Source organism: Zingiber officinale, chromosome 1A (assembly GCF_018446385.1).
Source record: "Zingiber officinale cultivar Zhangliang chromosome 1A, Zo_v1.1, whole genome shotgun sequence".
In the NCBI taxonomy this organism is placed as follows: domain Eukaryota; kingdom Viridiplantae; phylum Streptophyta; class Magnoliopsida; order Zingiberales; family Zingiberaceae; genus Zingiber; species Zingiber officinale.
The window spans coordinates 143972296-143985133 of record NC_055987.1 but is presented as its reverse complement, the minus strand read 5'-3'; the positions used below and the strand labels follow the sequence as shown (position 1 = coordinate 143985133).

The 12838-nt window shown below is 35.6% G+C and overlaps 1 protein-coding gene across 4 annotated transcripts; it reads right to left on the bottom strand.

The window, feature by feature from the left end:
* Positions 1 to 3473: 3473 nt before the first annotated feature.
* Positions 3474 to 9913, bottom strand: LOC122037090. 4 transcript variants are annotated; one of them, XM_042596586.1, is made up of 5 exons: positions 8655 to 9913; positions 8305 to 8529; positions 7637 to 7972; positions 5090 to 7557; positions 3474 to 4995 (listed from the first exon to the last, which is right to left on the bottom strand). In XM_042596586.1, the coding sequence occupies exons 3-5, from the start codon at positions 7856 to 7858 to the stop codon at positions 3855 to 3857; spliced, it is 3831 nt and encodes a 1276-aa protein (XP_042452520.1). In that variant the 5' UTR covers positions 7859 to 7972; positions 8305 to 8529; positions 8655 to 9913; the 3' UTR covers positions 3474 to 3854. The 4 variants fall into 4 exon arrangements, with proteins under 4 accessions (XP_042452520.1, XP_042452529.1, XP_042452513.1 ...); XM_042596595.1 differs by lacking the exon at positions 8305 to 8529 and having other exon boundaries at positions 8655 to 9017; positions 9094 to 9913; XM_042596579.1 differs by lacking the exon at positions 8305 to 8529.
* Positions 9914 to 12838: the final 2925 nt, after the last annotated feature.

Sequence of the window (12838 nt, the reverse complement as noted above, 5' to 3'; positions counted from 1 at the left end):
AATACAACACCAAATTAACTGAACCCCATTTATAATTGAGCCTCTTTTCTTTTTCATTTTTTTTTCATTCACTTTTATTCAACAATTCTATCGGACTCTCCATACTTAAATTCAAAAATCTTAATTTAATTGGGTTTAAAAAAAATCTCTTTATATCCTCCTCAATTCAAATTAGATATCATTTTTCTTATAGGATTCAGAGAGGAAATTATCCTCTCTATACACAATAGCTTAAACTTTTAAGCTCTGATTTCTGCCGCATTAAAATCAGGGACATGATGGGGGTGGTTGTAGTTATAAAGAAATTCTTGTTCTTCATTTAGGCTTATTTTATCTCGTAACAACCCTTAAAGTGGATTATTTCTTTTGTTCAATCTTATTTGATAAGTTAAATTGAACTTTATCTTAATCATAATTAAATCAAATAAGTCATATCTTAAATTAACTATCTTAAGTTTGATTTAAGTTTTTCTTGTTTAATATTTTTACATATTTTAAACTTTTTTTGGGTTGTTAGTTAATGAAAAATTTTATACTAAACATTAGTTATGAACATTTTTATTTGGCTCGAGAATTTAGAAATAACGACTCATTGTAAAAAAATTAATTTAATTTTTTATATCAGATATTAAACTAATAACAGATACTACAATTGATCTTAGCTAAAAGATCAAAAAAAAATATATTTTCTAATATCGTCGATTCAAATGTTTATAGAAATTTTTTTACTTACGATATTATCAATCCTATGATGTAAAAATAATTAAAATTATTTTCACAGAAATCAAAGACATTAATATAACTTAATTTTAGATATTCTTAATTAAATAATAAAATATATATTTAAAATTTTATTTTATTTAATAAATTATTCAAACTCATTGAATTAAATGATTTTATGCACACTAAATAATTTATACGATTAATCATAAATAAATAAACTCATCGATTTACATAATCAAAATGGATGATAATTATTAACGATACAAATTCTCATAATTATAATATCTAATTAATCTTAAATATGACTAATAAGAACCTCCATAATGTATCATCATTATAACACCTACCACCTCATCAAAATATAAAATTCACTGTCACATACTGATTATAATATTCTTTTTTACCCATATTCCTTTTAACATTAATTTTCATTATTTATTAATCTCATAATCCACTCAATCATCTTAACATTATATCATATAAAATAAATACATTTTAAATATGTTTTAAAATATTTAAATTATTAGTATTATTTTTAAATAATAATCTTACTTTTAAAAATATAAGTTTTATTATTTTTTGTTAATTTTAAAAGTTTAATTTTTTAATAAATAAAAATTTAAAAAAAAACACACACATGGGGTGGCCTATCCTACGTTGCAATTGAACGCGTTCAAAGCAAGGGGGGGTTAACACCCCTCCACAATGGATGTTTAACACTCAGGGATGTTATAACACCCCCTATTAACGAGTATTACAAATGCTCTAATCCAACAGTTCCAATTCAAACACAGAAAATGAATTTCTTAACCTCCCTAAGTTTTGGAGCGAAGTGCTAAAACTCCAAAATATGCTTACCACTATACATCAGAACCTAGGGAACACTACAAATTCTCAAAATTATCTTAAAAAAAGTCATAAACGGACCTCGAACGTTCCACACAACTAGCCTTATAACCATATGTACAGAAATAAATCAAGAAACTGAACAAACCATTACGTGAAAATACATTCTACGCCGATTTCGTCAGGAATCAACTTGTGTATATGTCTATAAATCTATCATATAATGACCAACTAGGCTACATAATGATTCATATCCTTATGTCACTCCCACGCAATGATTCATGTTCATATGTCACCCAGTTATGAGACAATGGTACCAGAGCCTAGGATCACCGTCTTCTTCCAACTCGTTAAGCAAATCAATAGATTTCAAAACATTCCAACATTGTAGCAATGTCAATGGATAAATTACGGATTTGGGATCATTTTGCATGACGATCATCCAAGAGAAAAAAAAAACAAATCAAACAAGGGGAATATACAGAAGTTTTAAATAACACTACATTTGAGCAATATTTACAACTAGATGAGCCGATGGAACCCAAACTACACCCTTTCAGCTTCCTTGAAGAAACCAATTTTTTAAAATAAGAAACTATATAAATCACACCAGATTGATTCCACAAACTTTGCTGTTTTTTTTGTCATATTGTTTCTAAATCAGCTTCAATCACCCCATACCCCTCATAATGGTTATGGTTGCAAGCAAGATAAATGAAAATCAATGATCATGTGATGATTAGCACATGAATAAAACTCGTTATAAAAAAGAACTGATTTAATTCCTAGCCAAAAAAAAAAAAAAACAAATCATATTCAAAGGAAATTAAACAAATGTGGAAGATGGTTCTACACCATGACCTTGAAGTAGAAAATATATAAAGATCAAGACAATCACTAAAATAGGTGCAGAAACAATTAATCATCAAAGATGTCAAAAGATACATTCTTAAGTATCTCAAGTCTGCATAAACAAGGACCATTGCTGAGGCCGTACTTTCCACATCTCCAGTCACTCAGGACTTTTTTTTTCATATTGACAAAGAGGATCTCCTGCTAAAGGCTTCTCAATGCCCCCATTCAAGATTACAAACCTCACTTCTCAGGCTCAGGGCATTTATTTTCAACTACTGCTATCAACACAATGTGTTAATGTATGTTTAAATTCCAGGAATTACTTCAAAAATTAAATTTACCATTTCTTTTTCATTCATTAACAAAGGAATTATCCTTCAAAAAGGAAAAATTTATCGGTTCTGACATCAAGTTGGGGCAAAATTATTCCATATACATCTACTGAAATGTTTGTTTTTCACTTATATAGGAATATGCAAACTCGTAGTTTCTCACCAAGCATTATGCTCAGAAAACACGTTTAGTAAATGTTCACAAAGATATTAATCTGAATACAGCAGGGTAATCATTAATGTCATACAACTTACCCAGACAATGTATCAACCAAGGAAGCATTACCAATGAAGTTTTTTAGCCCCTTTGACCAAGGTTACCCAGGTAATGTATCAACGAAAGAAGAATATTACCAAGGAAATTTTTGTAGCCACTTTCACCACGGAATATCTTCAGAAAAGAAAAGCTGTGTTCCTGAGATAATTGCAAAAGGCAATAGATGTTCAGTCTAGGATGAATTATAAATATTGCTCCCCATTGTAAATAACATTGTTTTGATGGAAGATATTACCTTGGTAGAGGTCTTTGCAGAATTAATCACAAAGTTATACGAGTAGTTAGTTAGCTGCCACTCATGTGATTTTCTGTAAGGGGAACCATGAAGCGCAAGGAAAAAAAAAATGAAACAGAATCGATGACATATGAATCAAGAGTGTTCAAAAGGTGCTTGTGGTTAAAAATACAAATGCATATGCACAACCAATGACAAACTTAAATTTCAGTAACTAGTCATATTTCAGTGAGATAATAAAGAGAGTACAACCCACCCAAAATGGTCCAACATAATTTATAAAAAAATAGAAAATGAAGGTCAGCACCTAAATCCCAAAAATTGAAAATTTCGACTAACAATTGCAATGGTTTTACAAGGTGGACAGATGAAGAAGCAACTTTGAGGTGCCTTTACCTTGAAAGAAAAAAAAAGTATTAATGGACCTCTCTGTTGTCCAGACAAGCAGAAGCAAAATACACATTGTACGATATGCACAACTGTCGTACATAAATGATTTATGCTCTCCTTAGAACTCTGTAGGCTCCCTAGTTGCTGAAACCTCATGAATTCCCACAGTCATGATCTTGAAAACACCCTTAACAACCTACCTTATGTGCTTCTTATTGTCATCATACTGTCTCATGGAACGAAGATAGTTTTCTCTGCCATCATGTCCCCTTCTATCATTACTACTATCATACTTGTATCCCTTGCTGAATTCAGCGTATGCTGTTTTTCTGTTTGACTGAGGAGAGCGAAAGTAATCATTGGGCTTTGATCTTCCATGGGACTCGATGGAACGAAACCTATGATCATTATACACTCTCGTAGATGGGCTTCTACCAGAACTTTGCCTGTAGCCATGCTCCTTTAGATGATTGGGTGATTCTTTCCTTTCATCAATCCATCTTGTAGAATGCGAAGGGGATGTAAGAGCTGCAGAGTCATAAAAAAAAATCTCCTCCTCAAAACTATTCCTAGAGTTGGGTGATCTCATTCTCTCCATTCTGGCTACTGGAGACCTTCTGTGCCTGCGAAAACTGGGGACATCATTCGCCTCCATATCATTTCTTGCCCTAGGAGATGTGCAACGAATAGGTGAACGAGTTCTAGATCTAGAATGAGAGATGATGTGAGAATGAGGAAGACGAAGAGGTCTTCTGTCAGGAGAGTAACTTCGATCTCTTGTGGACAAACGGTGCCCTGATAGGGATGATTCTGTTCTGTCATGAGGAATAGATCTTCCATATTGATTGCTGTCTAGTTCGTGAGCATATCTACCACCCTGCCCCCTACCAACATTGAAGTGCCTATCAGGGCTTATATCCCTTGAATTTTGGAGTCTTCTTTGTAGCCCACATGGATGATCTCTCTCAGCTTGTGGCCCCCACCAAGATGGATGGGTCCTTTGCAAAGACCCATTCACCGGTTTTTTGGGCACACGGCTAACAGATGTAGCACTGCCTGACTTCACTAAGGTTCCATCAGGTGCAACAACAAACCCATTACTCTCTACCTTAGCGACAGCAGCTGCAGCTGCATTCCTTGAAGAAGGTCGCACAAAACTTTGTGCATCATAGTAACCTGGTGAATCATGATATCTGGAACCACGAGAATGTGGAGAATCAAACCAATGGTCATCCCTGACTCTGTCTTGAGCATGTCCAGATGATCCGCTCCACCCTGATGAGTTTTGAGTAGCATTTCTTTTAACTTTTTCTTCAAGATTATTATGTCCACCGTACCTAGAATATTAGAGCAGAATAGTTATACAGTGTGCATACAAACTTTGCAAGGAATATTGAAACAGCAAGGAAGAAAAGCAAGCAGTAGAGTTACCTGCTTAATCTGACATATAATTTATCTTTTCTGCATGTCTCATCTGGGGAATTTGGTGCCTCAACTCTAGATGATAAAGCTCCCTTAAAAGATGAACCAGATCTTCTAAATGATTCATCTTCAATAAACAAATGTAAAGCACCAGAAGGAACGCCAAGCCTAGTAGCAGCAATCCCTTGATCCAAAAGGCTATCTCCAGTATGCCTACCACCCTCTGGCAGCCGATCCCATCCTGATGACTTCATCCTCACATTTGCCAAAGGTTCCCTACCGTTGTCACATTCATTATTACATCCAGTATGATCTCTTTCCATTTCGTTATTATTATTTGTAGAATGACTTTTCTGATCAATATCAGCAGGAATTCTCTTCACTTCTCCTGCATCTGGACCATCTGGCATGGATTTGCATCTAGAGAAGGGTTGCTGAGAAAAAATGACTTGCTTATCCTTTCCAGCACACGCTTCATCAGCATTGGCTATGCTCCTGGCTTTGAATGTCATGTTCTCCATAGAGAAAGTGGTAGGAGAAGGTAAGACAGAAACAGCTTGAGAGATATCATTCTCCCCATTGTCAGACCCATAATCCACATGTTCAAATTCCATTTCATCAACATCTTCACCCCAACTGTGTAGAACAGATTCCCTAAATTCACCATCCTCAAATTGAGAATCATCATCTCCAACAAGGTTGCTTTTTTCAGGTTCAGTGGCAACATCACCAGCTTGAAACTTATCTGAGTCATGGTCACCATGGAAATTTTGACAATTGTCCTTGATGCTTTTGCATGACTCGTCTGTTTTCTTAGCATCAGCTACATATTCAAAGGATTTTGGCACAGCTGTAACAGTAGCATAGATAAGGGGTTTGGGGGCAACAAAATTATCATCATCGACCATCATAGCTTCTCTTATATTTTCACACTTAGCAGCAAATGCCACTCCAAACTTCTGCTCATGAGGGTCACATGTCCCAGGGCTATTGTGTTCATGACTAACTAATGATGGTCTTGGGCACATTGCTCCAGAAGACTTATCAACGCAGATGCCATTGAAGCCATCTGATTCATCAGAATGTATTGTTCCACCAGAGGTGCCACATCCTGCAACCAGAAGGTGTCGATCACTACTCTCTACAGAAGTATTTAGAACTCCATGCTCCTTGATCAGAGAGCTGCATGTAGAAATCTCTCCTACACTATTAGTCAGGCAATGATCATCAGGGAGTTTCTCAGAACTTGATGCTATAATATTTACATTTTCATTACAGATTGGCTTGCAGATCAACTGGATCATGCTTGAAAGAGACTTAGCATCATTGTCACAAGTAACATTCTCATTTAAAGGAGAATGAGAAAGCACTGGTTCAACTTTCACCTCCAAGCCAGAACCCATCTTATCCTTTTCTTTTTGGGTAGCCTCAATTGCCAATGAACCGTCTCTCAATGAGCCAAGAGCATTACCAACTTCTGAAGAAATAACTTCAGCACCACAAATGTTGATCCCTGGAGTACCATGCATGAGTTTTGCTTCCTCAGTAGAGCTAACTAAAGAAACAGTAATATCATCCAAGGAATGCATCTTTTTAACCAAATTATCAGAATTAGCAAAAGAGTGGGTGTTCTCATGATTAACAATCAAACAATTACCTATATCAGGTTTTGGTGATGCCTCTTTAAGAGGGCTGTACTGTCGAATGTCCAAGATCTTGCCAAGTTCTGAAGGACATCTATTTTCCCCATCTTCCTGTTCTTGTTGATGAATTTCACTACCTTCCAACTTCTCATCAAGTTCCCCATTTTCACATAAGGGATAAGTAATAATTGACTCAGAGACTGCAAGATCATCACAATTGCTATTCCATGCATCCATATCAGTGTTAAGGTCCCAGTGAAGCCTAGAAACAGAGGAAGATTTTATGTTATCATGAACATTTTGCAACAAGGAGCTGTTTTTGTTCTGTGATTCACGAAAGTTCTCTTCATCTACAGAAACTGCAGTTGAATGAGTTACCATATCCAGCCTATTGCCTTGTAAATCTTCATGTGGCTGTAATTGCAGCTCCTTTTGACATAAAGAAAGTGTTTTTTCATCACTGGTTGATTCTAAATTGATTTCCTTGAAAGAATTTTCTGTCGTGACTAAGTAACCTGAATTTAAGCCTTGACCCACCATTTCACAATTGCAGGCAGCAGCAGCCAATATAGAGATACCTGAGAAATCAGCAGCACTAAGCTCAATCGCATGTTTTGAAATGGGTTCTCTGTTGTCAACAAATCTCTTATCATGGTCATTGTCATATGCTAATGGCTCAGAAGAAGACTGGCCCTCTAATAAATGATCAGAATAATCTGAATATGATGATTGCAATGGAGATGATGGAGATCGAGCAAACAGGAGTTTCCTTTTCTTAATAGGAACAATCTTGAGGGAATCACTGAAGTGTTGCCCAAGAATACTGACACCAACCTGCAAAAGGAAATTTTTGTAAACTCAATTAATAAGAGTTGAAAGGGAGGCAATCTGGAGCATCTTCAAAAGACAAAACCTTCTCGAAATCAGAGAGAGGCATTTCTCCTGTTCCATTGGATTGCTTATCCAAGATCACTTGAGTCTCTTTGGAAATTATGCTACCCGACTTTTTCTTTCTCCCTCCAGAAAATGAAGTTCTAGCTCGTTTAACAGCCCATTGCTTGCCACTCTCAGCTATCGCCCAGTTCAAGTTAGAATCTATAGCTCCTGGAAATTCAATTCCAATGTTATTCAGCATATCTCCCAGTGATACAAAATTCTTGAGCGGATGTGCCAAAAAAAAGTCTTGCAGATACTGATCCTTGGTTTCAACTTTGGAGATATGCTATACAGCACAAGGATATAAATGAATCTGCAAGGTAAATACCACTTGTTTAGTATGAACAGTACTGATAAGCATTGCCATATGACTCTTATACTAGTGTACGCATTTCAGGAGAATATATATGCAATACAAAGAGAACTGTCATCCCAACTATATTCAAAAACACTAAATGATTTATAAGAACAAGATGCCAACTTGAACAGTACAAATGATAAAACAACAAATGAACTGAGATCGCTCTAACTATTTCTAGTCAAACATGTACAGATTGAATGATCAAATTCCAGATCCCAGGTCCAACCAACTGCAAAGGGACTCAGAAGAGCAAAAATACACAGCAAATCTTGTATTTTGACAACCTCTGGCATCATGTAAATGTGTATATTTCCGTTCAAAAGCTGACTAATCAATGGTGAAAAAGACAAACGGCTGATAACAAGTCTTGTGAGATTAGGCTAATTGTGCATAAGTGCTCTGAACTTAATCTTCCAGTTCAAGGATAGTACAAACTATCTTCCAGAGAAGGTTGTGCAACAATCTAATGTCTTCCTCAAAATCAATAATATATGAATTCAACAATGCTCCTGCATAAGAGTTGGATATAGAGGAGATGAGAAAGAAGATGAGATGGGATCCATCATTTTTTGAAGTTCTGCAAAATTTACTATCCTACACGATCATTATCAGCTCTACTGAATAAATTGCGTACCAAATTTCTGCCTTCTTAATAAAACAAACACCTCCACAAGCAATTTAATAAAATGCTCCCTAATTAGGAAGGCTGGTATCCAAAAGAAGGATGCAAAGTGCTGAATACTCGGCCCACCTACTGAGAGAATGTTCATAAATTCCAGAGTGATATGGACAAAAAGTCCATGAGCATCAGAGATGTTCTGGATCATGTTGCAGAAATAAAATATTATGTAGTTGTTTGAAAAAGGGCAATAAGAATCAAAGCATCCTGATAATTATTCTTCAATCCTGTGAACCCTAACATGATCTAGGTAACCAGTAAGTAGGCTGTTCGAGGACAAGAAACAATGCCTGGCACCAGAAGCAATGTCAATCCCATCTGTTAAAAAATAACAAAACCAATCAGCCCTTGTAGGCCAAAATAGCAGATGATCACAAAGGCAGCAGATTCAGACCCAAGTCAATGCCTAAAACTGATCGATCAAAGGTAGATCTTGGCCATGCTGTGGTAAATGGTAAGATCTACAAGAAGCAGGAGCCTGGTAAAAACAATCTCAGCAGCCTCGTGGCCTGGAAACCTAAATCTTCTAAAACCTTGGTAAAGACACATGCCGAGAGACGAAATGATAACGCAAAGAACAGCTGATCATCCAACCGCGCAGTCCTTAACCGGGTCCCATGACAAGTACATCGCGAAGAAGGCGAAGGCGTTGCCAAAAGCAGATCCAAGCCCATGATCATCAGTATGTACAAGAGATAGATTGCAGATTCCGATCCGGGCATATCTATGCCCCACAGTCAAAGACCACGTTTCCCCTATCCCTGTGACCAAGAAACCAAAAACCTGTTCCGACACGCAAGGAAACTGATCATCGAAGCCAAATTCGGCAGATTATAGCAGCTTCTGGCACCAAATCCCTTTTGCCTCGCGCAAACTCGAGTTGCAAGAGAACCTAAAGAAATCATACAGATATGAGGAACTAGGGTTGCTGTACCTGGATCTAGAGAGGTGTACCAGTCTCCATCCTCTCCTTCAGCCTCGTTCCTTTTCCCTGCTCTTTCCCTCCTCTAATTTCCCGTCATCGCTATGATCTCAACCCCGGATATATCGATCGCCGATCGATTCCTTCCTTGGATCCTCCCCAAGAGATAAAAGAAAGCAGTTCCTTATCCTCCACGTGATCCAGAACCTCTTCCGTTCCGTAGGCTATTTCTTGCAGCGATCCCTCCCTGTCCCTCTCCTCTTCTCCGCCCCCTTTCCCTCTTTTCTGGTCCTCCTCGATGCGGTGTTTCTTTATAACTCCATCGCACCTCATCTCTGCCAGCACCGCGACCGCCAGCGTCGCAATCTGCCCTCCGGTCTAGGGACAATTACGATAAATACCATCGGACTCTGGTCTACCATGGGCACGAATACTACGCACCTGGCCTATGTTGGGGCCCTTTATTCATCAAATGACATTCAAGGTAGCCTTTGAGGTACCGTCGATGCTTTTAAATGTCTCGCACGTTCCAGTCGACTCGCTGCTGTGGTAAAGAACTGGAACATTTTAAACGATCTTCGGGCATTTGATAAAGCGTACGCAGAATATAGAATTTATTAAAAGTTATATTATAATTTTATATTTATTAAAAGGTACAATAAAATATTAAAATTCTCTTATTACTCTTTCCGTCAACCTCTCTTTCTCCACTGTGTTTTGTTTTTTTTTTAAATGTCCCAAGTATATTAGAATTATTTTGATTTAAAAATTTTATTGATGATTCAAATAATAGTATTAATATTTTTCTCCTTCAATTTTTCAGTATGTGTAACTCTATGATTGTGAAAATTTTTCATACTATTTTAGTTACGAGATCGTCTCCCATAAAAAATCTACGTAAGTATCTTCGTGCGTCCCTTAGACGGTATCGAGGGGTTCCGACAAAAATCCACACTGATCGCATTTCTACAGTGAAGGATTTAGTGTTTTCATTAATACTCTCCTTTCAGAATGACGTAAAGAAGTGGGTCGAGTGTTTCATCCTTGCTGTTTAATTATCTATAAAAGTATCATCTTCGAAACTATCATATTTGCAAAAGCTCAACCAGTTTGTTATTTTTTTTATTATTAATTTTAAAATTTTAAAATTATAAAATTCAGTTGATGTTGGACAGAAATTATATTGAAACAATATGATAAATCACTTTAATAGTTTTGTTAAAACATTCACAAAGAAAAGAAGACATCATGAATCTGTTATTTTGCATGATCGATACATAGCAATGATCCAACAGTATCTCTTTGATATTTTCTTGGACATATAAAATACGCAGCATATTCGTAGTATATTGGTCAATATATTTCAAAATTAAGATTCAACTCCTCAAACCTTTAAATTCTCAGGTACAACTTATAATTGTAAATTTTAAACATGAAGTAGTAGTATATTAAAATAAAATAATTTAAAAATCTTAATATTTATTCATTTTGGTTCGCCAATGAACCTGGTATTGGGATATCATTGGCAAACGAGGACCTGAAATGATCCCATATTAGGCCCAACGTGGGTCTAATACGTTGGGCATGGTATTGTCCTATATAATATTTATCTTGTCATAGAAGATAATTAATCATTTAAATTTTTCAGGTGCACTGGTTGCCTTGACTAGAAGAAACATTTCTTTATTGCTTAGTATTGCAGACCAAGGTGCTTTGGTTCGGATCAATTCAACGAAAGCATCGAGTGACTTCTTTTTAACTTATCAAATAAAAAAGAAGCCATCAGATCAAGAATTGAGGAGTTGCTTAAATTTTATATAAATTGCGTTGAAATAGATGATGATGTTTTATTATTCTATAAATTCTACATTTTGTATATATTTGTTTGTGCCTTATTTTCTTCTAGTACATATAAGGTCCTTTAGGTCTTATAGATATAGTAGATGATTTTGATCATCTTGTTAGATTCAACTGGTTGAAGTCATCCATGAATTTATAGCTCCACAATTACCTAAGATTAGAGAGGTATTTTTATCAACTTAGACAATGCACTCCAACACCAACACCCCTTACTTAAAGGGATTTATTGATCTTTGACAGTGAGTTTAATTTTTATGGTAAATTTGACAATATTTTACGGACATGTATGAATACGTAACACCTGCATGTGATGATGAAGCAAGCATGGTTTTTGGAACATGTTCAAATCCATAAATTATACAATATTAAAGGAACATGAATAAACAAGTAGAAGAATATTTCTTCACATATTAGTAAGGTGAGGATTTTATTCGACCGAGTCTCATCTGAAGAGGTAAATATTGAAGATTGACACCTGGTAGGTTAATATGCAATTTTAACATTTGTTTTTATAATTTGACATATTATGATTGAACTAATCTCTACCCAATATGAAAAAGCATTGATTGAGAACCTTGATTTCGTTGATGACATTTCACATCCAATGGAGACATCACAATTTGAAGACATCGAAGCAAGAAGGAAAAGTAATAAGGAATGTTTTAACTGCATTATTCAAGCAAACTAAATCAAGGAGCTAATAATGGATAACATGCATCTGAATGATAGGGTAAAAGAATTACTCAAAATAATAGAAAATAAAGGGATTTTCAATCAAACAATCCTGTAGTGGATCCTCATTCTGAACTAGTAGATTTTGGAATAAGGAGTAGGAGAGGACGTGACAGAAGTCACTATGATTACAAGGATACTTCAATTGATAGTCCATTGTGGCTCCAACTTTTACCTAAGAGGAAGCGGAGCAAGATATAAATATGCCAGCCTATGGAGAACATTTTAGCAGAAGTAGAGGGTTAAAAATTTGTAAAAGAACCTGATATTGTGGACAAGGGGAAATGAAAAATTGATGGAGATGATATGGAAGAAGAAAGAGATACCATTACAATAATGAAAGGCAATTCTGAAGAAGAGACAGAGAAGGAAGCAACTAGGATTGACCAACTTAATAAAATGAGAAAACAAGTCATTGTTGTAAGTGTATATTTGCATATACAATAGTATTCCATTTGATTTAATTCATTAATTAAATGTGTTTTATATTTATGGTCGTAATTTGTGAAGATGCAATTTAAGACTCCGAAGAAGAAAAAATAAGATGAAGATGTGACCGACTTGTTAAAATAATTAGATAATCTAAAGTATATTAGTATACATAATATATTTAATTAAGTGATAA